At 49.4% G+C, this 25,797-nt stretch overlaps 1 protein-coding gene and 1 long non-coding RNA gene across 7 annotated transcripts in view; one reads left to right on the forward strand and one right to left on the reverse strand.

Moving 5' to 3' along the window:
• Positions 1 to 256: 256 nt before the first annotated feature.
• Positions 257 to 4,085, reverse strand: LOC122944033. Of its 2 annotated transcripts, none has more exons than XR_006390926.1 (3): positions 4,073 to 4,085; positions 3,857 to 3,950; positions 257 to 316 (listed from the first exon to the last, which is right to left on the reverse strand). It is a non-coding gene; the product is annotated as an uncharacterized LOC122944033 (long non-coding RNA). The 2 variants fall into 2 exon arrangements; XR_006390925.1 differs by having other exon boundaries at positions 4,065 to 4,078.
• A 159-nt stretch (positions 4,086 to 4,244) lies between these two features.
• USP19 (ubiquitin specific peptidase 19) overlaps positions 4,245 to 25,797 on the forward strand; it is a 62,282-nt gene continuing 40,729 nt past the window's right edge. For 4 of the 5 annotated variants that reach the window (XM_044301869.1, XM_044301865.1, XM_044301868.1 and 1 more), the window contains exons 1-4: positions 4,245 to 4,499; positions 11,224 to 11,501; positions 23,924 to 24,052; positions 24,207 to 24,343. In XM_044301869.1, coding sequence (XP_044157804.1) covers positions 11,360 to 11,501; positions 23,924 to 24,052; positions 24,207 to 24,343 — 408 coding nt within the window. In that variant the 5' untranslated portion in view covers positions 4,245 to 4,499; positions 11,224 to 11,359. Of the gene's footprint in view, positions 4,546 to 11,223; positions 11,502 to 23,923; positions 24,053 to 24,206; positions 24,344 to 25,797 lie in introns of all 5 variants that reach the window. The other variant, XM_044301866.1, reaches the window with a different exon arrangement.

Raw genomic sequence — 25,797 nt, forward strand, 5'->3', positions numbered from 1 at the left:
ATTAAAGCGCCATTCGTTCCATAGCGCTGTACATATGAGGAGCGGTGCACATACATAATACAGACACTAAGCATGAACAAGACGAGTTACAGACCGGTACAGAAGAGGGCTCTGCCCGCGAGGCTTACAATCTACATGGTATGGCAGAAGGACACAGTAGGTGCGGGTGAAGCTGGTCGTGGCGGTATAGAGGCAGCAGGGTCACGGGTTGTCGGCTTGTCTGAAGAGGTGGGTTTTCAGGTTTCTCTTGAAGGATTGAGAGTCTGATATGTTGGGGCAGCGAGTTCCAGAGTATGGGGGATGCACGGGAGAAATCCTGGAGGCGATTGTGGGAAGAGGTGATAAGAGGAGAGAAGGAGGTCTTGTGAGGATCGGAGAGTGCGTGTGGGGGTGTATCGGGAAAGTAGCTCAGAGATGTAGGGAGGGGACAGGTTATGGACGGCCTTGTATGTATTTGTTAGTATTTTGAAGTGAATTCGCTGGGCAATGGGGAGCCAGTGAAGGGATTGGCAGAGGGGAGAGGCAGAGGAGTAATAGGGTGAGAGGTGGATTAGTCAGGCAGCAGAGTTGAGGATAGATTGGAGGGGTGCGAGAGTGCTAGATAGAAGGCCACAGAGGAGGATGTTGCAGTAGTCTAGCTGGGAGATGATGAGGGCATGTACAAGCATTTTCGCAGATTCAAAGTTGAGGAAAGTGCGGATGCGGGAGATGTTTTTGAGTTGGAGGCGGCAGGTGGTGGAAAGGGCTTGGATGTGCGGTCGGAAGGAGAGGGCAGAATCCAAGGTCACTCCAAGGCAGCGGACTTAGTTTACCGGGGAGAGTGTGCAGCCATTGATCACGATAGACAGGTCTGTTGGAGGGGGGGGGGGGAGATGTGCAAGATGGGGGAAAGATGATGAGTTCTGTTTTATCCATGTTCAGTTTTAGAAAGCGAGAGGAGAAGAAGGAGGATATGGAAGATAGACATTGTGGGATTCTGGATAGTAAGGTGGTGATGTCTGGACCAGAGAGGTAGATTTGTGTGTCGTCAGCATAAGAGTGATACTGAAAGCCATGGGACTGTCCCAGGCCGAGGGTGTAAATAGAGAAGAGCAGGGGTCCTAGGACAGAGTCTTGCAGGACATCAACAGAGAGGGAATGAGACGAGGAGGTGGTGCGGGACTGGGAGACGCTAAACGTCCGGTCTGTGAGGTGTGGTGTGATCCAGGAGAGGGCCAGGCCAATGATGCCAAGAGATGAGAGAGCCTGTAACAGAAGGGAGTGGTCGACAGTGTCAAAGGCAGAGGACAGGTCAAGGAGAAGGAGGGCAGAGTAATGGAGAAGGCAGAGGACAGGTCAAGGAGAAGGAGGGCAGAGTAATGGAGAAGGCAGAGGACAGGTCAAGGAGAAGGAGGGCAGAGTAATGGAGAAGGCAGAGGACAGGTCAAGGAGAAGGAGGGCAGAGTAATGGAGAAGGCAGAGGACAGGTCAAGGAGAAGGAGGAGGACAGAGTAATGGAGAAGGCAGAGGACAGGTCAAGGAGAAGGAGGAGGACAGAGTAATGGAGAAGGCAGAGGACAGGTCAAGGAGAAGGAGGAGGACAGAGTAATGGAGAAGGCAGAGGACAGGTCAAGGAGAAGGAGGAGGACAGAGTAATGGAGAAGGCAGAGGACAGGTCAAGGAGAAGGAGGAGGACAGAGTAATGGAGAAGGCAGAGGACAGGTCAAGGAGAAGGAGGAGGACAGAGTAATGGAGAAGGCAGAGGACAGGTCAAGGAGAAGGAGGAGGACAGAGTAATGGAGAAGGCAGAGGACAGGTCAAGGAGAAGGAGGAGGACAGAGTAATGGAGAAGGCAGAGGACAGGTCAAGGAGAAGGAGGAGGACAGAGTAATGGAGAAGGCAGAGGACAGGTCAAGGAGAAGGAGGAGGACAGAGTAATGGAGAAGGCAGAGGACAGGTCAAGGAGAAGGAGGAGGACAGAGTAATGGAGAAGGCAGAGGACAGGTCAAGGAGAAGGAGGAGGACAGAGTAATGGAGAAGGCAGAGGACAGGTCAAGGAGAAGGAGGAGGACAGAGTAATGGAGAAGGCAGAGGACAGGTCAAGGAGAAGGCAGAGGACAGGTCAAGGAGAAGGAGGAGGACAGAGTAATGGAGAAGGCAGAGGACAGGTCAAGGAGAAGGAGGAGGACAGAGTAATGGAGAAGGCAGAGGACAGGTCAAGGAGAAGGAGGAGGACAGAGTAATGGAGAAGGCAGAGGACAGGTCAAGGAGAAGGAGGGACAGAGTAATGGAGAAGGCAGAGGACAGGTCAAGGAGAAGGAGGAGGACAGAGTAATGGAGAAGGCAGAGGACAGGTCAAGGAGAAGGAGGAGGACAGAGTAATGGAGAAGGCAGAGGACAGGTCAAGGAGAAGGAGGAGGACAGAGTAATGGAGAAGGCAGAGGACAGGTCAAGGAGAAGGAGGAGGACAGAGTAATGGAGAAGGCAGAGGACAGGTCAAGGAGAAGGAGGACAGAGTAATGGAGAAGGCAGAGGACAGGTCAAGGAGAAGGAGGAGGACAGAGTAATGGAGAAGGCAGAGGACAGGTCAAGGAGAAGGAGGAGGACAGAGTAATGGAGAAGGCAGAGGACAGGTCAAGGAGAAGGAGGAGGACAGAGTAATGGAGAAGGCAGAGGACAGGTCAAGGAGAAGGAGGACAGAGTAATGGAGAAGGCAGAGGACAGGTCAAGGAGAAGGAGGACAGAGTAATGGAGAAGGCAGAGGACAGGTCAAGGAGAAGGAGGACAGAGTAATGGAGAAGGCAGAGGACAGAGTAATGGAGAAGGAGGACAGAGTAATGGAGAAGGCAGAGGACAGGTCAAGGAGAAGGAGGACAGAGTAATGGAGAAGGCAGAGGACAGGTCAAGGAGGACAGAGTAATGAAGAAGGCAGAGGACAGGTCAAGGAGAAGGAGGACAGAGTAAGGGCTGTTTCACACGAGCGGATGCCGTGCGTTGCATCCGCTCCGTGAAAGAGTGCCAAGACCCGATGCAGACTGCAGAGGCACGGAGCATTAACATGACTGATAATGCTCCATGCCTCTGCAGTCTGCATCGGGTCTTGGCACTCTTTCAGGGAGCAGATGCCACGCATGGCATCCGCTCGTGTGAAACAGCCCTAATGGAGAAGGCAGAGGACCGGTCAAGGAGAAGGAGGACAGAGTAATGTTTTTTGGTTTGGGCTGTTAGTAGGTCATTGGTGACTTTGGTAGAAGATCACGGGGCACAGTCATGGCTGAAGATATTGTAATGATACGCTGTTTTTGTACTGTATTATTTTTTTCACTATATTATAAAATATTTAAAACTTGTATTAAAACACAATATTTGTAAAAAGCAAAAAAAAATAAATGCCTCATTAAAAAACGCATGACAAAAAAAAACAAAAAACGACAAACCAAATTGGACCTCACAGGTCGGAGAGCCCCTTAAGTGCTGGGTCCATGGGACCAGCCGACCATCTAATGTGTATGGGGGGTGGGGGTGGGGGTTGGATTTCTACCTGCCCAGTCCTATTGTTGGCGTCTGGCAGCAGTTTATTCCTCGCCACCTATTCAGAAGACGTGCACACTTGGCCGGGCCCAGCATGCATGTGTCTGGGGGCACTGGGGCTACGAGACAAACCAGCATTCAGCGAACAGATATCTAGAACGTACGGCCAACCTTATACCCAACCCCGACCAATCCAGCTGTATTCCCTGACATAAGCGTCGCACGAGCACCGCTTATCTCCCGTTCCGTTTTCTTCCTTCTACACATTTCTGTGCCGTCTGATAATCCGGAATATCTGATAATCTGGCACCTATCAGCTCCAACAGTGACTGATAAAAGGAATCACCTGGAAAGTCCTGCACTGGCCACGTGTCAGCTCCAAGAGGTCTGCTGAGAGACTGGAACGGACCTTCAGCTGTGACAAACATTAGGTCTTTAGTCTGTGGAATGAAACAAGAAAGTCTCCAGTCACTGACAGCAAGCAGGTGACCTATTGAAACTGAAATGATAGTCGAAGCGTAAATCTAGACAAGCCCTTGAAGGGCAGCTCCGACCTCCTCACCTCCCGCGCTTTCCCATAAAAGGGGGGGGGGGGAGAGATAAACAAGAAAAGCGGTCACGTGACCAAAACAAACCGTTGACGTCACCCAGCCCCTGAGGAGGAAGGAGTTGGTCACGTGCCCCGGTCCCAAAGCCTCCTCCCACCCCCTGGCCGCGTCACATGACCCCGGGAGAGCCCCGGTCACGTGTTGGGACTGTGCTCGGCTTCAGGAAGTGCGGGCGGCGGGGGCTGCGGATGGTTGTCAGGCTCTGGAGGAGGAGGGGCGCGCTGCACGGCGACTAGCGGCCCGGCCACGGCCTGTGGTACCACAGCTAGCCGCTCAGGGGGAGCTGCTACACGGGCTGCCGGCGGGGACTGACCTCGTCACGGGGAGAGGCCTCCTGCGGCCTTACTGCCGCTCAGCTGTGGTGACTGGAGGAGGCTCGGGGTGAGTCAGCGCCGGCCACAGATGTGTGCATATAACCTGTAGAGAGGTATGGCGAGACTGTGCTGTATAGTGGACGGTTATTACAGTATGTATAGGTGCACGGTATGGCGGTGTAAATACTAGCTGTGTGTAAATAAGGTTTCTATCCTGTAGTGTAAAGTTGAGCTGAACTGTATACACTTGGGGGCATTTATTAAACTGGAGTAAAGTAGAGCTGGGTCAGTTGCCCCTAGCAACCAATCAGATTGCACCTTTCATTTCGCAATGGAGTTGGCAAAAATGAAAGGTGGTATCTGATTGGTTGCTATGGGAACTGACCCAGCTCTACTTTACACCAGTTTAATAAATGACCCCAAGTGTTTCTAGGATACAGTGCTGTCTGCCCGTTCTCTTCTATAGTGTCATATATTGTGTATGCACTTTGTGCTGCTGAAACTGACTACTGCGTTCAATTCCAGTGTGCCTGTCGGACAACATGTGGCCAGTGTATGCCATGGGGAATGTATACATTACACTATGTAAGATGAGAGTATGACATGAAATGCAGGGAAAACCGCTGCTCATGTACAAACCAGTTAAATCATATTCTGTGAGTACTTTGTTACATACTGTACAGAAACACATTATACTCCAGAGCTGCACTCACTATTCTGCTGGTGCAGTCACTGTGTACATACATTACATTACTTAATATCCTGTACTGATCCTGAGTTACATCCTGTATTATACTCCAGAGCTGCACTCACTATTCTGCTGGTGCAGTCACTGAGTACATACATTACTTATCCTGTATTACATCCTGTATTATACTCCAGAGCTGCACTCACTATTCTGCTGGTGCAGTCACTGTGTACATACATTACATTACTTAATATCCTGTACTGATCCTGAGTTGCATCCTGTATTATACTCCAGAGCTGTACTCTCTATTCTGCTGGTGCAGTCACTGAGTACATATATTACTTGTCCTGTACTGATCCTCAGTTACATCCTGTACTATACTCCAGAGCTGCGCTCACTATTCTGCTGGTGCAGTCACTGTGTACATACATTACATTACTTATCCTGTATTATACTCCAGAGCTGTACTCACTATTCTTCTGGTGCAGTCACTGTGTGCATACGTTACATTACTTATCCTGTACTGATCCCGAGTTACATCCTGCATTATACTTCAGAGCTGCAGTCACTGTGTACATACATTACTTATCCTGTACTGATCCCGAGTTACATCCTGTATTATACTTCAGAGCTGCACTCACCGTTCTGCTAGTGGAGTCACTGTGTACATACATTATTTATCCTGTACTACTAGTATACATATGACCAGAGCAAACCCTGTGCGATCTGCGAAAAAGCAGGGGATGCTGGGAGATCTCGGCACTAGCATCAGCAGAATTGTGAAAACTGTTGTGTAAGGACTGATTCACACAACTGCGATCCGTCTCGGAAACACACGGCCTGTGTGTCGGCTGCTTCTTCCTGACTGTATTATAGCGATTCATGGTGCAGCCATTTCATATCTGATTGGGGTTGTATTATACTGTGCTCACATGATGATGGTGGTACATGAGTACAGTACTATGGAGCCGCGATCATATAGGTACTGACAGCGTCAGAAATCACTATGATGCAGTTTAGGTCGGGGGGGGATGTGGCGGCACATGGACTATGTTTCTCGGGGCGATCACGGTTGCGTTCCCAGCTGGCTGTTACATGGCCAGTGATATCCTGCAATGGAAATGCCTGACTGTCTGTGGCTTCCCTCACAAAACAAGGTGTTTGACAGGGGTGCTGGGAGCAGGACATCGCCATCTGATAGGACAGTCCCATTAAAGGGGTATCCTGGTTATAGGAAGTTATCCCCTATCCTGTGGCTCATTATATCGGTGGGTGTTCTACCACTGGGAGTACCCCCCAGAAATGGACAGAGCGAATGGTTGGAAATGCACATCTCCTCTCCATTGTTTTCTATGAGAGTTCCGGAGATAGCAGAGTACAGCACTTGGCTAACTTTCTGTAACCGGAATACCCCTTTAAGCCCTTAAAGGGGACCTGTCAGCAGATTTGTACCTATGACACTGGATGGCCTGTTCCCGCTACACTTGCATTGAGAGGAACAGGCAGAGAACATGTAATCACACCTGGCCCTGTCAGTGTAGAGGGTGCTGTAGATAATTTTGTACTCCGCACACCTTGGATCCAGTGTGGGTGCCTGTGAGAGTGGTTTAGACAATATAAGTTAAATCCACGGCACTCCAAATTTTTTTTAGCAAAATAAAGTTTCACATTTTAATTTTTAGTATACAGAATATCGTTCATGTACATCCAGTGCAATTCATAGTGCAATTCATTTACATATAGTAAGTATGTGCCATATCAGATAATTCCCGAACGTTTCGGTCTGTACGACCTTCTTCAGCGGGCTCTAGAGAAATATATAACGTGCATATGATGTGATTACAGCAAATTTTGGAGTATAATAGATATTCTGTAGGATCATAGTCATTAGGGAAAAAACATTTAAAAGAGGAGGGGATTTTTTATTTTGTTTGGGTCCTAAAGGGGAATATATAATGGGAAAGGGGGTATAAGGATCACAGGAAGGGGTTAAAAAACGAAAATCCTATTGCCCAGTTAATTGGCCGTGAGAGATATGGTTGAATAGGTGCCATAGTTGAGAGAAAGTCAGGTCCAAAGGGGTACATATCACTAATAACGTTTCAGTCATATATGGTAAATATACTCTAAGTCTCAATGGGTGTAGTGTCTAGGCGTACTGGCATACCTGTAGGCAGGGTCAGGAGGCTGGCGCTGGATGTCAATTGTCTCTGGGTTTGGCGCTCTATTTATGGTACGAGACGGCGCTGTAGTGTGACGTACTGGGAGGTGGACGCACGCGCCGGAGGTGAGCAGTCAGGCCAGGGCGCTCAATGATGACGTGAGCATGTCACGTGTGTATGAAGTGAGTGCTCCTAACATCAGGGCCATCGCGAGGAGGTGCGTGCGTCATGACGTAGTGTGCGCGCATGCGCTCTCTGTCTGTAGTTCCGGTAAGGGCAATAATGTGGGCAAAAAGTGAATGAGGTGCCAGGGAGGAGGGAAGCGCAAACGGGGGTGGTACATATCAGAGGATGATAGTAATGTTCTGGACAGATAAGGGTGGTTATGATACTGTAGTTTTAGGACATTGCTCCGTTTGATATATACAATTCTGCCGGTGTACAATCTATTGTTATATCATACAATAATAACATCAAGGGTCAGAGTAAGAAGGCATATAAATAAATACAGAAGGGAAGATATCATGGTGAGCAATGACAGATAGCAAATCAGTTGAGTTTATGATCTGGAGATAAGATTCTGGAAAACATTTTTGCTAGCATGGGATGAGATGGGATAGGGGGAGGTAAGGGTGAGGAAAGGTTAAGGGAGGGAGGGTAAAGGGGGGAGGGGGAAAAAAGGGAGGTTGAGGGTCTTTATAGTGTAGAGGGTGCGGCAGTTGCAGAGAGAGCAATGGCAACGCCCCTGTTGCTCCTGGAGGCTCATTTGCATATATTAAAACATATTTTTTCTCAGCATTGTGTGCACATATGAACATGGGACCAACACAGTTGCCTTTAGCTGCCAGTGCCAAGTGCACATGTAACAGGTCAGCCAGGTACAAAACTGCTGACAGATGCCTTTTCGATTCCGAAGAAGTACAAAACCATAAGAAAAAGCAGCTAGAATCGGTGTGTGGCCGCCTTCATAGAGAATGAAGTAGTCTGCAGAAATACTGTTCGGCATCTCGGACCATTTGCACTGCACTCCCTGACATCCGGATTAACAGGCCGGGCTCACGCCCCCTGCACGGGCCGGCTGCTGCCTTCATTGTGCTGTCAGCCTATTATTCGGCTGTAATCTAATTCTCTGTGTGCGCAGACAGCGGGCCAAGGCTTTCAGCTGAGGTCTCCCTCCTTACTTCACTGCACAGATGGCGCCCGAGTAATCCTCCAGCCCACATCTGCGCCTCTCGCGATTAGAGGCCAAATTAATACGAGCGGCTCCGTGCACCAGTCACCGAATCTGTTTTGCTGGAGGCAGGTCGCGGAGGGCGCCGATCTCTTCTGTAGTATTTTCATTCCTATGGTATCATTATATGATGATAAATAGATTGTTGCTACCAGTTTGTTTTATTACTCTTAAAAAAAATTAAATAAAAATCTGCTACTGTTTTGTGTTTGCAGCTCCTCTGCAGAGCCATTTGTCTCCATTAATCCCACACAACATTCGCAGCCATGTCTTATTTTCTTTCCCTCCCGGTGGCCTTTGCAGGTTTTCCATTGGTAGACCTCCACCCTTTGATGTATTTCCATCTTATAAAGTAATGGCATGTTGCTAGGATACACCGTTGATTAGAATCGGTGAGTGTCCACTTTCTGGGATCCCTACCGATCCTAGTTTAAACGTTCCTTCAGGACAGGTCTGCTTCCTATCTGCGCCAGGGATTACAGCGCTGTGAGCGCAGCATCTCGCCTTTATATCATTGCCTTGTGTCAATCATGATAACAGAACAAGTGTAGGTCAAAAAAATCTACATAAACCTCCTAATTGTATGTATACTAATGCCAGAAGCCTGACTGATACAACTGGGGAACTGGAATTAGTGATTTGTGAGGAGGACTGTGACAGTGGGAATAACTGAGACATGGCTGGATGATAGCTATGACAGTAGGAATAACTGAGACATGGCTGGATGATGGCTATGACAGTGGGAATAACTGAGACATGGCTGGATGATAGCTATGACATTGGGAATAACGGAGACACAGCTGGATGATAGCTATGACATAGTGGGAATAACTGAGACACGGCTGGATGATAGCTATGATGGTGGGAATAACGGAGACATGGCTGGATGATGGCTATGACGGTGGGAATAACGGAGACATGGCTGGATGGTGGCTATGACGGTGGGAATAACGGAGACATGGCTGGATGGTGGCTATGACGGTGGGAATAACGGAGACATGGCTGGATGGTGGCTATGACGGTGGGAATAACGGAGACACGGCTGGATGATAGCTACGACGGTGGGAATAACTGAGACACGTCTGAATGATAGCTACGACAGTAGGAATAACTGAGACATGGCTGGATGATAGCTATGACATAGTGGGAATAACGGAGACACCGCTGGATGATGGCTATGACATAGTGGGAATAACTGAGACATGGCTGGATGATGGCTATGACGGTGGGAATAACGGAGACATGGCTGGATGATGGCTATGACGGTGGGAATAACGGAGACATGGCTGGATGGTGGCTATGACGGTGGGAATAACGGAGACATGGCTGGATGGTGGCTATGACGGTGGGAATAACGGAGACATGGCTGGATGGTGGCTATGACGGTGGGAATAACGGAGACATGGCTGGATGGTGGCTATGACGGTGGGAATAACGGAGACATGGCTGGATGGTGGCTATGACGGTGGGAATAACGAAGACATGGCTGGATGGTGGCTATGACGGTGGGAATAACGGAGACATGGCTGGATGGTGGCTATGACGGTGGGAATAACGGAGACATGGCTGGATGGTGGCTATGACGGTGGGAATAACGGAGACATGGCTGGATGGTGGCTATGACGGTGGGAATAACGGAGACATGGCTGGATGGTGGCTGTGACATTTTGGTAGAATACACCGTTGATTAGAATCGGTTAGTGCCCACTTTCTGGGATCCCTACCGATCCTAGTTTAACGCTGCGTTCTCTACTTCGTTTTTTCCGGTCACCCATTTTGCAGAGGGAAACTGTCCGGGACCAGCTGCCGTTCCTTGCATGGCCGGTGAACCATGAGCACAGCTCTGCACCAGCTCAGTGTCCCTTTTAATTTTAGGAATCGTTGGAGGTCTCAGTGGTTGGACCCCCAACCATCATAAAGTGATTGATGTCTTAGTGATATGCCATCCGTTAAGGGGGTTTCAAGAACTCAATATTTTCTTCATTCCTATAGAAGAAAGATCACTTGGTTAATACTTGCCCATCCCTGGCTCTGCCGATGTCACCGCTCCCATGGGCTGCAGGCTCTTTCGCCTCGGTCCGGACCAGACGTGTGGGTTCTTTTCCTGGCAGCTGCATAATAGTAAATGCAGCTGAACTGGAAAACAAGCCACGGATCCCTCAGACAGAAGAGCCCGCAGCCCAAGTGAGCGCAGCGGTGACCTTGGCAGAGCGAGGGACGGGTAAGTACTACCCAAGTGATCTTTCTTCCACAGGGATTAAGAAAACATTGGGTTTTGAAAAGCCTGGAGAAACCCTTTAAGGTGAGAATATTCTTTTAAGTAGCGTGGTTGAATTAGGCCCTATGTACAAGGCCGTGTCCGGTTTGCAGTCCGCAAAATACGGATGCGGACCCTTTGACTTCAATAGGTCTGTGGTCTGCGTTATTCGGACATATATCTTTTTGTGGAACAGACATATGAATGATCCATGTGCTTTCTGCATCCGTTTAAGATACATGTCCTATATTTGGCTACAAAATACGGAACCATTGAAGTCAGTAGTCTAAAAAAAAAAGTGGATGCAACTTGGGTGGCATCCATGTTTTGCGCAATTTGGGGACCGCAAAATACATACAGCGGTCACATGGGGCTCAGTAATTTGCTCTTTGGGTCCACGTCCCATTGACTGAATTGAGATTCTTACTATTTTCTCTTTCTATATCATTTCAGACCGTTTCTTCCTTGACAAACAGTTTAACCACAGAGAGTCGCCAAGATAGCTGGCCCAGGTAGAAAGCGTCGAACCCCTGACCCAGACACCATTACAGACCCCGGGGGCCCATTTGTTTCCACCAAGCGGCAGAAGATGTCCCATTCTGCCGAGGGCAAGGGGCAGAGGAGGGTGACTCGAGGAAGCGAAGATGCCATCAATAAAAAGAAGCAAAAAGATCGAGTCAACCAGGAAAGCAAAGAAGGCAAGATGGTGTCCGGTGGTGAGCCAAGGAAAGGTTGGTTTTGTGACCTCTTTTTAACTTTCATCTCATCCGGTCCTGCTGATCGATTTTTGCAGTTTTTGGTCTTTGTTTGGCACTGCATTGTTTGTTTTTGTATTTTTTGCACTGATGTTTGTAGGTGTCCTCCACTAGATGGGGTTTTGCACAAAATTCATGCATGTGTCTGCTGACAAGGTATCCAGAAGCGCCAATCAGGGTCGCCCCCGCAGTGCCTCTGTTTGTTGCTCACTGTGGTGCACATGCCTAGCTTCGGGGCAAGGAGGAGGACAAGGGAGTTGCTAGGCACGAGGCCCAGCTTTGGTTATGAGTCTTTCTGTATTGTGCGTTTCACCTCCCTGGCCACGCTCCTGCCACAGGCTTCAGCTTTAGAGGGGGAAACCTGATCTGGAGCACGAGATCTGTGTTGGGGTAAGGACGTGCACTGGGGGCATCCACCTGAAGCCATTGGCCTATGGTTCATTCTGCATGAAGACCCTGCAGTATGTGCCCCCTACCCTTCTAACTTTGAATTGATGTACCCAGGGCAATCCTTTAAAAGGGTTGTTCAAGAATGACAGGAGGGGAGGCTTGGCTGGACCTGTAAAGGAAAGCTTACTTGGCTGCCTCCTGACGCTGGATCCTCTGCTCCTTCTCTTCCAGGCCTGGCTGCTCCGCTCAGCTCTTTTGCTGAAAACATCCAGTTTGACATTGCCGCAGCCAATCACTGGGCACAGTGGTGACCGGATTCCCTTGTCATGCGACCATTCATCAGCCAGTCACCGTGGCGGCCAGTGATTGGCTGCAGGCGATGTGAAACTGGATTACAACGAAGGAGCCCTGCGGAGCATCGTAGGCCGGAGAAGGAGCGAGGCGTCAGTGCCGGCATGTAAGTAAGCTTCCCTTTACAGGTCCGGCCAAGTTGTGTGGGGAGTTATTTTTTTTGATCGCCTCCCTCTTCATTCTTGAACAGTCCCGTTAATGGGGTGGTATACTACTGCCAGTGCCAAACTAACCAACAACGAGAGATGCTTGCTACATGGGATTGTACCCTTAACAGATTGCCCACCTTTCACAATGTGTCACCCAGCTCCCCAACCACAACGGCCGAGAGGGAACATTGCTGACCGTTTATTGCACGTCCTGTTGTCCACCTGCTGCTTTACAGGGAGTAGTCCAACCAGTGTGAACATGGTTTTGTAATTTTTTCATACCTTAGTGGAGAGGTTCCTTCAGGACAGGTCTGCTTCCGATCTGTGTCAGGGCTCAGCATCTTACCTTTATATCGTTGCCTTGTGATAATCATGATAATAGAACAGGTGTGGGGCAAAAAATATACATAAACCTCTTAATTGTATGTATACTAATGCCAGAAGCCTGACTAATAAAACTGGTGATGTGTGAGGAGGACTATGACAGTGGGAATAACTGAGACACGGCTGGATGATAGCTATGACAGTGGGAATAACTGAGACACGGCTGGATGATGGCTATGACATAGTGGGAATAACTGAGACACGGCTGGATGATGGCTATGACATAGTGGGAATAACTGAGACACGGCTGGATGATGGCTATGACATAGTGGGAATAACTGAGACACGGCTGGATGATGGCTATGACATAGTGGGAGTAACTGAGACACGGCTGTATGATAGCTATGACATAGTGGGAATAACTGAGACACGGCTGGATGATGGCTATGACAGTGGGAATAACTGAGACATGGCTGGATGATGGCTATGACATAGTGGGAATAACTGAGACATGGCTGTATGATAGCTATGACATAGTGGGAATAACTGAGACACGCCTGGATGATAGCTATGACATAGTGGGAATAACTGAGACACGCCTGGATGATAGCTATGACATAGTGGGAATAACTGAGACACGGCTGGATGATGGCTATGACAGTGGGAATAACTGAGACATGGCTGGATGATGGCTATGACATAGTGGGAATAACTGAGACATGGCTGGATGATAGCTATGACATAGTGGGAATAACTGAGACACGCCTGGATGATAGCTATGACATAGTGGGAATAACTGAGACACGGCTGTATGATAGCTATGACATAGTGGGAATAACTGAGACACGGCTGGATGATGGCTATGACAGTGGGAATAACTGAGACATGGCTGTATGATAGCTATGACATAGTGGGAATAACTGAGACACGCCTGGATGATAGCTATGACATAGTGGGAATAACTGAGACACGGCTGTATGATAGCTATGACATAGTGGGAATAACTGAGACACGGCTGGATGATGGCTATGACAGTGGGAATAACTGAGACATGGCTGGATGATGGCTATGACATAGTGGGAATAACTGAGACATGGCTGGATGATAGCTATGACATAGTGGGAATAACTGAGACACGCCTGGATGATGGCTATGACAGTGGGAATAACTGAGACATGGCTGGATGATGGCTATGACATAGTGGGAATAACTGAGACATGGCTGGATGATGGCTATGACAGTGGGAATAACTGAGACATGGCTGGATGATGGCTATGACATAGTGGGAATAACTGAGACATGGCTGGATGATAGCTATGACATAGTGGGAATAACTGAGACACGCCTGGATGATAGCTATGACATAGTGGGAATAACTGAGACACGGCTGTATGATAGCTATGACATAGTGGGAATAACTGAGACACGGCTGGATGATGGCTATGACAGTGGGAATAACTGAGACATGGCTGGATGATGGCTATGACATAGTGGGAATAACTGAGACATGGCTGGATGATAGCTATGACATAGTGGGAATAACTGAGACACGCCTGGATGATGGCTATGACATAGTGGGAATAACTGATACATGGCTGGATGATGGCTATGACTGGGCGGTTAATGTACAGGGTTACAATCTGTTTAGAAAGGATCGCCAAAACCGGATGCCTGTTATAAAGATACACCGTTGATTAGAATCGGTGAGTGTCCACTTTCTGCGATCCCTACCTATCCTAGTTTAACGCTGTGTTCCCTACTTTGTTTTTCCCGGTCACCCATTTTGCAGAGGGAAACTCTAGCCCAGTGAACTGTCCGGGACCAGCTTCAGTTCCTTGCACGGCCGGTGAACCATGAGCACAGCTCTGCATCGGAGAGGGGGGGGGGGGGGTCTGCCTTTATGTAAAGTCCTGTCTAAAACCCACAGTCCGAGAAGATATAAGTAGAAGGCTTGCACAGTAAAATATAAATTTTTGCAGAGGACACTAAACTGTGTAAAGTAATTCACACGGAAGAGGACAAAGCAGTGTACAGTCCTGGGCTCCTGTGAACAAGGCAGACATAGAGTTGGAGAGGGTCCAGAGGAGGGCAACTAAAGTAATAACTGGAATGGGGCAAGTACCCTGAAAGATTATCAGCATTAGGGTTATTCACTTTAGAAAAAAGATGACTGAAAAGTTATTCTGATGCCTGATTTTTTTTTTTTTTTCCCCTAAAGTGAGGAAAATTGGCTTCTACCTCACTTTTTTTTTTTTTTTTGCCTTTCTCTGGATCAACTTGCAGGATAACAGGCCGAACTGGATGGACGGAGGGCTTTTTTCGGCCTTATAAACTATGTTACTATGTTAGATGGCCGGCACGTCCAATTAGCCTGTGAATTACCTGCAGCAACGCTCTGTGGATCTCTCTTCATTACCTCCCCCTTCACCGCACATTCCTAATTGTTTGCATTTACTTTAAGAATGTAGAGCCAATGAAAAAGCGGGTAAAAATAATGTATAAATAAGATCTTCCTGAAATTTAGATTAAGGAAGTTCCTAGGAGTCACTTGGTAAAAATTCAGCACAAAGCACATGGCTGATTTTAGTGTTACAGGTAGGCACTGCTTACCGTTTACATACATTACTGGTCCTGAGTTACATCCTGTATTATACTCCAGAGCTGCAAGTTTTTTACAGCCTAGAATTGACAGTAATAATTAATCAGTAATTATTCTACTGATCTTCATTGTGTCTTTTGACTAAAGCAGTGATGCCCAACCTACGGCCCGCGAAGCTGTGTCATGCGGCCTGTGCGACTCTCTGGAAAAAGTCTAAGGTGTATTGGTACATCAGCGCAGTGAGGGCTGTGAACGGCACAGGCAGCGCAGCGATGCTGCCTGTGCCTGAAATAACCAATAGCAAAGCTCCTTACAGCAAGGAGCTTTGTTATTGGTTGGTAAAGGCGCGCGCCGGAGTGATACAGGTTCTAAAGCAGGGGAAGCTGCCGGGAGCTGGAAGGAGGGCGTGCTGCCCGAGGACCTTGGGAAACATGACAGGGCCGCTGGAGAGGTAAGGAGACGCGGACTCCTGTGACTGGTCACCGGTGACCCTGCTCCCCCCTCCTCCTGTCACCTCACTAGTGACCCTGCTCCCCCCTCCTCCTGTCACCTCACTAGTGACCCTGCTCCCCCCTCCTCCTGTCACCTCACTAGTGACCCTGCTTCCCCTCCTCCTGTCACCTCACTAGTGACCCTGCTCCCCCCTCCTCCTGTCACCTCACTAGTGACCCTGCTTCTCCCCCCTCCTCCTGTCACCTCACTAGTGACCCTGCTTCCCCCCCCTCCTCCTGTCACCTCACTAGTGACCCTGCTTCCCCTCCTCCTGTCACCTCACTAGTGACCCTGCTCCCCCCTCCTCCTGTCACCTCACTAGTGACCCTGCTTCCCCCCCCTCCTCCTGTCACCTCACTAGTGACCCTGCTCCCCCCTCCTCCTGTCACCTCACTAGTGACCCTGCTATCCCCTCCTCCTGTCACCTCACTAGTGACCCTGCTCTCCCCTCCTCCTGTCACCTCACTAGTGACCCTGCTTCCCCCCCCTCCTCCTGTCACCTCACTAGTGACCCTGCTTCCCCCCCCCTCCTTCCTGTCGCCCCCACTAGTGACCCTGCTTTCCCCCCCCTCCTCCTGTCGCCCCCACTAGTGACCCTGCTTTCCCCCCCCCCTCCTCCTGTCGCCCCCACTAGTGACCCTGCTTTCCCCCCCCCTCCTCCTGTCGCCCCCACTAGTGACCCTGCTTTCCCCCCCCTCCTCCTGTCGCCCCCACTAGTGACCCTGCTTTCCCCCCCCTCCTCCTGTCGCCCCCACTAGTGACCCTGCTTTCCCCCCCCTCCTCCTGTCGCCCCCACTAGTGACCCTGCTTTCCCCCCCCTCCTCCTGTCGCCCCCACTAGTGACCCTGCTTTCCCCCCCCTCCTCCTGTCGCCCCCACTAGTGACCCTGCTTCCCCCCCCTCCTCCTGTCACCCCACAAGGAAGAAGCTGAACAGACTCCACAGACTATGATGAGATCCGTTCAGTTTCCGTTCGGGATCCTTTTTACCGGACACAGAAGTGCTGCATACAAGACTTTTTTTTTTTTTTTTTTGTCTGGTCTTTCGACAGAATCTGCAACAGAGGCTTCATACGCAGCCTCCAACGCAGATTTGAAGGCCTACGTATTATGTATTTTAGTAATACTCACACGTGCCCCCTCAGTGTTTTGCATTTCTCTCTGGCAAATCTACCTGGTTTTGGCCTGCAAAATTTATCCCATGTCTAGTGCAGCCCTCAGATGGAAAATGGTTGGGCACCACTGGACTAAACAATCTGTCCCATCAGTCATTTATAGTATCCGATAAATCTTATTATCGGGCATTATCTGTTCACATCCCTTAACATGCAAAAATAGGACATGTTCTATTTGTTTCGGGAACGGAAATGCGGACCCGGAAGTGTGGCCCCATATCGCGGATATGCATAGAAATGAATGGGTCCGCAATTCCGTTTCACAAAATGCGGAACGAAATTGCGGACGTGTGAATGGGGCCTTAAAAAGATTGATCCAATTAAGTATTGTCAGAATTCTCTTCAGATTTAGGGTAAATTCATTCAGTTCAGTCTGATACCCGGGGGCATCATGAAGAAGAGGGAGGGATGATGCTGTATCGGCATACTTCATATCGTGCAAGATGTACAGCGGAACTGTAGAAACGATGGGGTTAACTAAAATCCAGAGTGAACTGCAGCATGGCTCCACTGACCTTCTGCAGAAGATTGCACTTGTGAACAGTAATTTTTGGGACTGGCATCTTTGGAAGCTGGCGCTGCCATGGTAGCAAGGCTCCTCTACATACGAACACGTCACGAGGCCGTCTCTAAGGAGCTGTAAACAGATGAGGATCTTGTACTCGCCAGAGACTCCATATAAGAGAACGGTGCATAAACGGACACCAAGAAACTGGACAGCGCCCCTGAGTGGAGGTTCTAAGCTCCACACCGACAAGGGCTCCGGCCAGTCACCGTGAAATCACGGTGTTAATAAAATTTTAGTGTTCTCCTATGGGGTGAAAAGTACTCTGACGTTTTGTCTGACTTTTCCCCTCTGAGGTTAGAAGTCACAATTTTGGAACGATTCCCAGGTGAGACACTGCCGCTGTGGGGCCCTAGCCTTACCTGAACTTTGTGCTCACAGTTGGGATGGCAAATAAGCGGCAATAAGTACCTTGTGTCCGATCTGTTTGTGATGTTTGAGTGGATTGTGGCAGAAAATGCTGAAAGTCAAAGTAAAGGATCAAATATGTTTTTCCTCTTACAGACAGGTGCCTAAAATATAACTGCTAATTAGGCTGCTGTAAAAAGTGGTCCTAAAGTAGTTACTCGTTGTGCAAATATGTACAATTATTGAACTTTAGTTGCTTTGTATAAATTTGAGGCTACAGCATGACTTTCAACATGAGACATGGAGGCAGTACGTACCTACGTCATTTACAGGGAGGCGGTACTATCTGTGCCTGCATCACTTATAGAAGGGGAGGCAGTAGTATCTGTAACTACATCATTTACCGGGAGGCAGTACAGGGAGAGAAAGAGAGGCGGTACTATCTGTACCTATGTCATTTACAGGGAGGCAGTAGTATCTGTACCTGCATCACTTATAGAAGGGGAGGCAGTAGTATCTGTAACTACATCATTTACCGGGAGGCAGTACAGGGAGAGAAAGAGGCAGTACTATCTGTACCTATGTCATTTACAGGGAGGCAGTAGTATCTGTAGCTACATCATTTACAGGGAGAGACAGGGAGGCAGTACTATCTGTGCCTACATCATTTAGAGCAAACTGAATAATGGGTAACGGGCATTCTGATAAGATTTCACGTAGTTGTGCAGTGTTTCAGGCAGGGTGTGTTTTTCGCGTGCACTGTTCCCTGTTGCTCTAATTCTGGGGATTTCACAGTAATAATCTCATGCATGCATAGGCAGATTGTTGCTTTAGGGCTCATGCACACAAACATATTTTCTCATCCGTATCATTGGGGGACACAGGGTTGACCATGGGTATAGCTGTTGCCACTAGGAGGCGGACACAAAGGACAAAAGTGTGGGCTCTTCCCCTTCAGCTATACCCTTCCTACAGGGATTAAGCTAAATCTGTTTTAGCTTAGAGCTGTTTTCCCCTTCCTACATCCTCCTTCCTGTGACTGCAGGGTTGTCATTATGTCCGATCCCAGGCCCCAAAGCAGGTTTCTGTGCGCCATTTTGCTTGTGCGTCGTGTCGCACAAAATTTCCATCCGATTCCCCTCTGCTCTGCGTGTGCTGCTACAACGTCAAGTGGTTTGGCCCCGGACCAAATTGCCCCTACTGCCCACCCTATGGTAGAGCCGGAGTGGGCGCGTTTCTTATCAAGGATGGTACAGAATGTCTCCAATACCAACAAAACTATTGTATAAATATTGGGGCGTTTGTCGGCAAGGCAGTCCTCTGACCAGTCCGACTCTGCGGATCATGGGGCTCATGCCGATTGCGCCTGTCCTGCAAAATGGGCCAGAACATCCCCCCCCCCCCAAAGGGGTGTCTGTGTCTCCCGTTTCCTCGGCCTCTCCTCCTCCTATCAGAGTCACACTCCGACGTGTCCTCTGTGGAAGAGGCAAGTTCTGAGGAGAGTGGGTCAGATGAGGATGGTGTCTCCGGAGGGTCAGTTGTCCAAACTGTCCTCCATGGTGGACAATCTTATTACAGCGGTTATTGAGACGTTGCAGGATGAAGACCCTGCACCTTCAGAGGCCAGCTTAGGTTTTTCCTTTAGAAGGTCCTGTCGCTCGCACAGTGTTTTCTTAACCACCAGGATTTTGATTCCTCTTTCCAAGGAGTGGGGTTTCCCTGATAGACGTTTTGCCTTGCCAAAATGCTTAAACGTCCTTTATCCATTTCCAGGGGAATTGGCTAGGAAATGTTCGTCCTCACCCATAGTGGACCCGCCAGTTTCCCGCTTGGCTAAACATACTACCTTGCCAATGGCGGATGGGGCTTCTTTCTCTGATATCAGGGATAAGAAACTGGAAGCTTTTGCAAAATCTTCCTTTTGAAGTAGTGGGCACAGCACTGCAGCCAGTGTTTGCCTCTACATGGGAGAGCAAAGCTATGTGGGAGTGGGCAAATAATTTACGTCGGGGGTCCCCTCTGGGGAACTGGCCGATATGGCCCTGCAGCTCTCTCATGCCAGTGTGTTTATTTGTGAGCACTCTTTGGATGCAGCCACGATTGTGACCCACTCGTCAGCCCTGTGGGTGGCTATTCGCTGTACCCTATGGCTCTCCTGCTGGGCAGCAAATAATGCTTAAAATGGACCCTGATGGCCCTCCCCTTTACCGGCGGCAGACTTTTTGGTAAGCGGCTGGATGAGATCATTTCTGATGCTACAATTTGGTTTAATAAGTCAAAAAAGCAGAAGCCTCTTTTTTGCCCCTTTCAGTTTTTCCAGTCCTAAGAGGTCGGCCCACAAGTCTGCCCGGATCAGAAGCGCAAGCCTTTCTTCGAGCCTCACCCTTCCTGGCGTCCCTGTTAACAGGGCTTCAAGTCCTATAACCCCAAGACCTCCGCTGCATGACAGGCGGCTTCCGGCACCCTCCGATCGGGTGGGTGGCCGGCTTCATTTGTTTCCACGTGTCTGGCTGGAGCACGTCTCGGATAGTTGGGTGAGAGAGGTCATTGCAGAGGGCTACAAGCTGGAATTTAGGTCCTCCCCTCTGTCCAGACCTCTCTCTCGGCCGCAAATTCCTTTTTTCAGCCTTTTTCCCATACACCTGCGGCAGAGTGATCTTTCCGGTTCCTGCGCAAGACCCTTTTTGAGGGTTTTACTCCAATCTCTGTGATCCCCCAAAAAGAGGGGACGGTCCGTCCCATTCTGGACCTCAAGGCACTCAACTGCTTCTTTCTGATCCGCAGTTTCCGGATGGACTCCAAGGTCAGTCCTTGCGTCCATGGAACCGGGGGAGTACTTGTCCCCCGATAGACTCTGGCAGCGGTCATGGCCCTGCTCCATGCCAGGGGGATTGTGGTGATTCCTTACTTAGACGATATCCTGATAAAGGGTCCGTCATTCCGGGCGACGGCGGACAGCCTGCGCATAGTCCTGGACACCCTGAAACGCTTCGGATGGATCCTGAACAGGCAGAAGTCCTGTTTTTATCCATCGCAGCAGCTGACCTATCTGGGCATGGTGCTCGACACATTTCAGGCCAATGTACTCTTGCCGCCGGAGAAACTATCCACTCTCCGTCTTCAGTTTCTCCCATTGTTGCAGCCCCGTCCTCTTCCCATTCGTCACTGCATGCGGGCTCTGGCTTACATGGTCTGTTTTCGAAGCAGTTCCCTATGCTCCCAGAACTCTTCAGCGAGCCATTCTGTCCAGCTGGGACCGTTCCCCAGCCTCCCTGGATTGGCCCATATATCTCTCTGCACGGACCCGCCAGGCCCTCAAGTGGTGGTTGGTCTCTCCGATGCTGACGTCGGGCCGCTTGTTCCTTCCTCTCCGGTGGATGGTGTTGACAACTGACGCAAGCCTCAGGGGTTTGGAAGGGGGGGAGTGTTGTGAAATCTCTCCGTTCAAGGCGTATGGTCATGCGAGGAACACTCCCTCCCAATCAACGTTCTGGAGTTGTGAGCGATTAGTCTCTCTGCAGCATTGGACCGATCATCTCAGGGGATGTCAGAGTTGGGTTCAGTCTGACAACTCCGTGGCGTACCTCAATCACCAGGCACCCGGAGCCCGGCAGCCATGGGAGAAACAGCTCTGATCCTCAGATGGGCGGAGAACCATGTTCCGCCGCTGTCGGCAGTTCACATCCCTGGCGTCGACAACTGGATCGCCGATTTCCTCAGCAGGGAGCGTCTCGATCCGGGCGAATGGGCTGTTCACCCGCCGGTTTTTCAGGCCATCTGCGAGTGATGGGGTCGGCCGGATGTGGATCTCATGGCCTCCCGCTTCAACAACAAGGTCAAGGACTAGTTGTCGCGGTCCAGGGATCCCATGGATCTGGCGTGCAACGCGCTGGTAATTCCGTGGAGTCGGTTCACGTTTCCTTATGTGTTCCCTCCTCTTCCTCTCATTCCGTGTTTCCTCCAGAAGATCAGGGCAGAAGGACTGCCCGTCATTCTCGTGGGCCCTCGATTTGGCCACGCCGAGTGTGGCTTGCGTCTCTAGTCACCCTTCTCACCGACTAAACCTGGCGTCTTCTTCAGGAGGACGTCCTGTCGCTGGGGCCGATATACCACTCAAATTTAGGGTTGTTACATTTAATGGCATGGCTGTTCAAACCGCCGTACTAAGGCTCGGGGTTTCTCGGATGCCGTGGTCCAGACCATGATTCATACCAGAAAGCTGTCGTCTTCCCGAATCTACCACCGGACCTGGAAGTCCTACTTTAGTTGGTGCGAGCAGCATCAGCTGTCTCCCGTTCGGTTCTCTTTGCCGTGACTCTTGTCTTTTTCCTGCAGTCGGGCATGGACTTGGGGCTGGCTCTCGGCTCCCTCAAAGGGCAAATTTTAGCGCTCTCCATTCTTTTTAAGTGGAACTTGGCTTTGCTTTCGGCAGTTCTGACTTTTCTGCAGGGGTTAGTGCATGCTGTGCCCCCTTTCCGTCCTCCGTTGGATTCTTGGGATCTTAATCTAGTGCTCCATGCTCTCCAGTCTTCACAGTTTAAGCCTTTGCAGCAGGTGTCGCTTTTTTTTTTCCTGTCCTACAAGGTGGCAGTTTTGGTAGCAATCACTTCCATCCGTAGGATGTCAGAACTCGCGTCTTTCATATCTGTCGCCTTTCCCGATCCCCCATCATGATAAAGTGGTCCTTCACACTGTTCAGTCCTTCCTTCCGAAGGTGGTGTCTGCATTCCATCTAAATGAGATTATTCTCCCTTCATGTTGTCCTGACCCGTCTCATCCTCTAACAGTCGCTCCACACTCTGGATTTGCTACGAGCCGTTCAAGTCTCTGTCCCAGACGTCATCCTTCCGTAGGACGGCTTCCCTGTTCGTGATTCCGGAGGGGCCGAGACGACTGCTGGCGACATTTAAGACTTCCATTTCACAATGGATTTGTTTGGCCATTGTAGAAGCGTACCGCGTTACTGACCGGGCCCCACCCTTCCTGGTGACTGTTCATTCAGCTTGGGCAGTGCATCGTGGGGCTTCGGCCCTTCCGCCCTTCAGGTATGCAAGGCAGCTACCTAGTCATCTTTGCACACTTTTTTTCTAAGGCTGGGTTCACACCTGAGCGTTTACAGCGCGTTCCTACGCGCTGTAAAACGCTCAACAAGGAGAAACCAATGATTCCCTATGGGAATGGTTCTCACCTGGGCGTTTTACAGCGCGAGTACGTGAGCTTCTTTGGGGCGTCTCGTCGCGCGTTCCCGTACATACTTTCGGGAACGCGCGACAACGGGCGTTCGCTTGTCTCTGTACGGGCGTTTGAAATCGCGCATACAGAGCGCTCCTTTCAGAACGCTCAGGTGTGAACCCAGCGTAAGTTTTACAGAGTGCACACCTGTGCGTCTTCTGACGCTTCTCTGGGGCGTAGAGTTTTGCAGACGTTGGTTCTGATTGGCGGGCGGGTTTCTTGTTCTTGCTCTGTAACGTCCCATGGTCAAGCCTATGTCCCCCAATGATACGGATTTAGCTTAGTCCCTGTAGAAAGGGTTTAGCTGAAGGGAGGAGATCACACCTTTAGTGCTTAGTGTCTGCCTCCTGGTGGCAACAGCTATACCCATGGTCAAGCCTGTGTCCCCCCCCCCCCCCATGAACGGAAGAGAAAACAATTTTACGGTAAGTACAAAAAATCTTTTTTTTGGTGTTCAGTGTCCATTCCGTTTTTTTGGCAGCTCATATGAGCAACCATTCATTTTAACGGGGCAGCAAAAACGAAAATGACTCCATGTGCATTCCATGTCTGTATGACCGTTCGACAAAAAAATAGAACATGTCCTATTATTGTCTGCATTACAGACATGGATAGGACTGGTCTATTAGGGGCCGGACGTTCCTTTAAGCAAACTGAGGAATGCACATGGCCGGTATCCGTATTTTGCAGGCCGCAAAACATCCAACGGTCGTGTGCATGAGCCCTTATTGTGGTATACACGGGCAGGTTTTTTAGCTGTTTTTCCTGATTTCAGACATGATGATCGACTGGAAGCAGAACTCAGAAGAAGTGATTGTAAAACTGAACGCCGGGCCGGGAGCTGTAAATGTGGACGACCTGAAGGCGGAGTTCACCGATACGGACTGCGTGATCAACTTTCCAGGTATCTATTTAATTGCGTTTTTTTTTTTTATGACGTTGTTACTGCAGCTTCCAGCAGAGGAAAGTAGATGAAAACCTCCCAGCGTAACAAGCTGCTTTCCTCCTCTGTCTCATTATACCTTTACACCCATATTTTACTTTGTCTTTTTTTGTAGAGGGCAATCAGTGGAACTGCCGTTTCCATGAAGAAATCGAAGGTTCTTGCAGTAAAATTCAATATAAAGAAAAAGGCAACTTCCTGCAACTAATTTTACAGAAGAAAATTCCAATGAATAAATGGCCGAGCCTCCAGGTAAAAGTAGTGATGTCTTCCTCTGAATTTTTTCTCTAGATATGTCTGATTTCTATAGAGGTCATACCTATAGGATTGCCAGATTCAAAGTATCCGGAAAAGCGCCTTGTAATCTCCTTTCAGCTCTGCTTAAAGTGGTTGTCTCATCTAAGACCTCTGGGACCCATCTCCAGTACAGGATCCCCAAAGTGAAACGGTGGCCGTGCATGCATGGTATGTGCTCTGCATTCATTTCTATAAGATTCCTGAAAATGGCCAAATGCGCAGTCTATTTTGGGAACTCCCCTAGAAATGAATAGAGAACACGCTGCGCATGTACTGTGCACGCTTGTTCATTTTCAGGGGGCTTGTTTTAAAGGTAGGTGCGGGTCTCAGAGGTGAGACCCTCAGCTATCTAATTTTGATATATCCTAGCGATACGCCATCTAAGTCCCAGATGGAACAACCCCTTTAGTTATTTCCAGATGGCTGAATAGAGAAGCCACTTTCTTAGCACCAATAACACTCTTTGTTCGCATCAGTGGGAGCCGCAAAGGTCAAAACCTCACCTGTGGACGTTGCTACATCCTGAGGCCATCCCTTTAATGACTTGCAAATGTCACAACACTTCAAAGGGGCTGTGCCGGACCTAAATATTGATGTCCATTACTCAGGATAGGTCATCAATATCTAAATAGTGGGGGTCCAACACTTAGCGCGCACACCAGTCAACTGTTGAAAATGGTCGCGGTGTGACAGCCTTTGTCTCAGCCAGTGATGTCGCATCTTATTAGCCATACGGCCTTTGTGCAGCTCAGTCCCATTCATGTGAATGCGTTTGAGCTGCATTAAAAAGCACGGCCGCTATACAATTTACAGCACTGTGCTTGGTATTCCATGAAAAGGTCGCAGCGCTTTTTCAAGCATCGCGGCCGCTTCTGTGGGGGTGCATGAAGTCTCACTCTTACTCATCAGATATTGATGACTTCACCTGAGAATAAATCTGTTTTTAAACTGCGTCTGTCAGCAGTTTTGTACCTATGACACTGGCTGACCTGTTACATGTGCGCTTGGCAGCTGAAGGCACCTGTGTTTGTCCCATGTTCATAAGTGCCCGCATTGCTGAGACAAATGAAGTTTTAATATATGCAAATGAACCTCTAGGAGCAACGGGGGCGTTGCCATTACACCTAGAGGCTCTGCGCTCTGTGCAGCTGCCGCGCCCTCTGCACTTTGATTGACAGGACCAGGTGTGATGATGATTTCAGTGCTTGACCCTTTCAAACAAAGTGGAGAGAGCGCAGCAGTTGCAGAGAGTAAATGAGCCTCTAGGAGCAACGGGGGCGTTGCCGTTACACTGAGAGGCTCTGCTCTTATATTAAAACATAATTTTTCTCAGCAGTGCGGGCACATATGAACATGGGACCAACACAGGTGCCTTCAGCTGTCAAGCGCACATGCAACAGGTCAGCCAG

Source organism: Bufo gargarizans, chromosome 7 (assembly GCF_014858855.1).
Source record: "Bufo gargarizans isolate SCDJY-AF-19 chromosome 7, ASM1485885v1, whole genome shotgun sequence".
In the NCBI taxonomy this organism is placed as follows: Eukaryota; Metazoa; Chordata; class Amphibia; order Anura; family Bufonidae; genus Bufo; species Bufo gargarizans.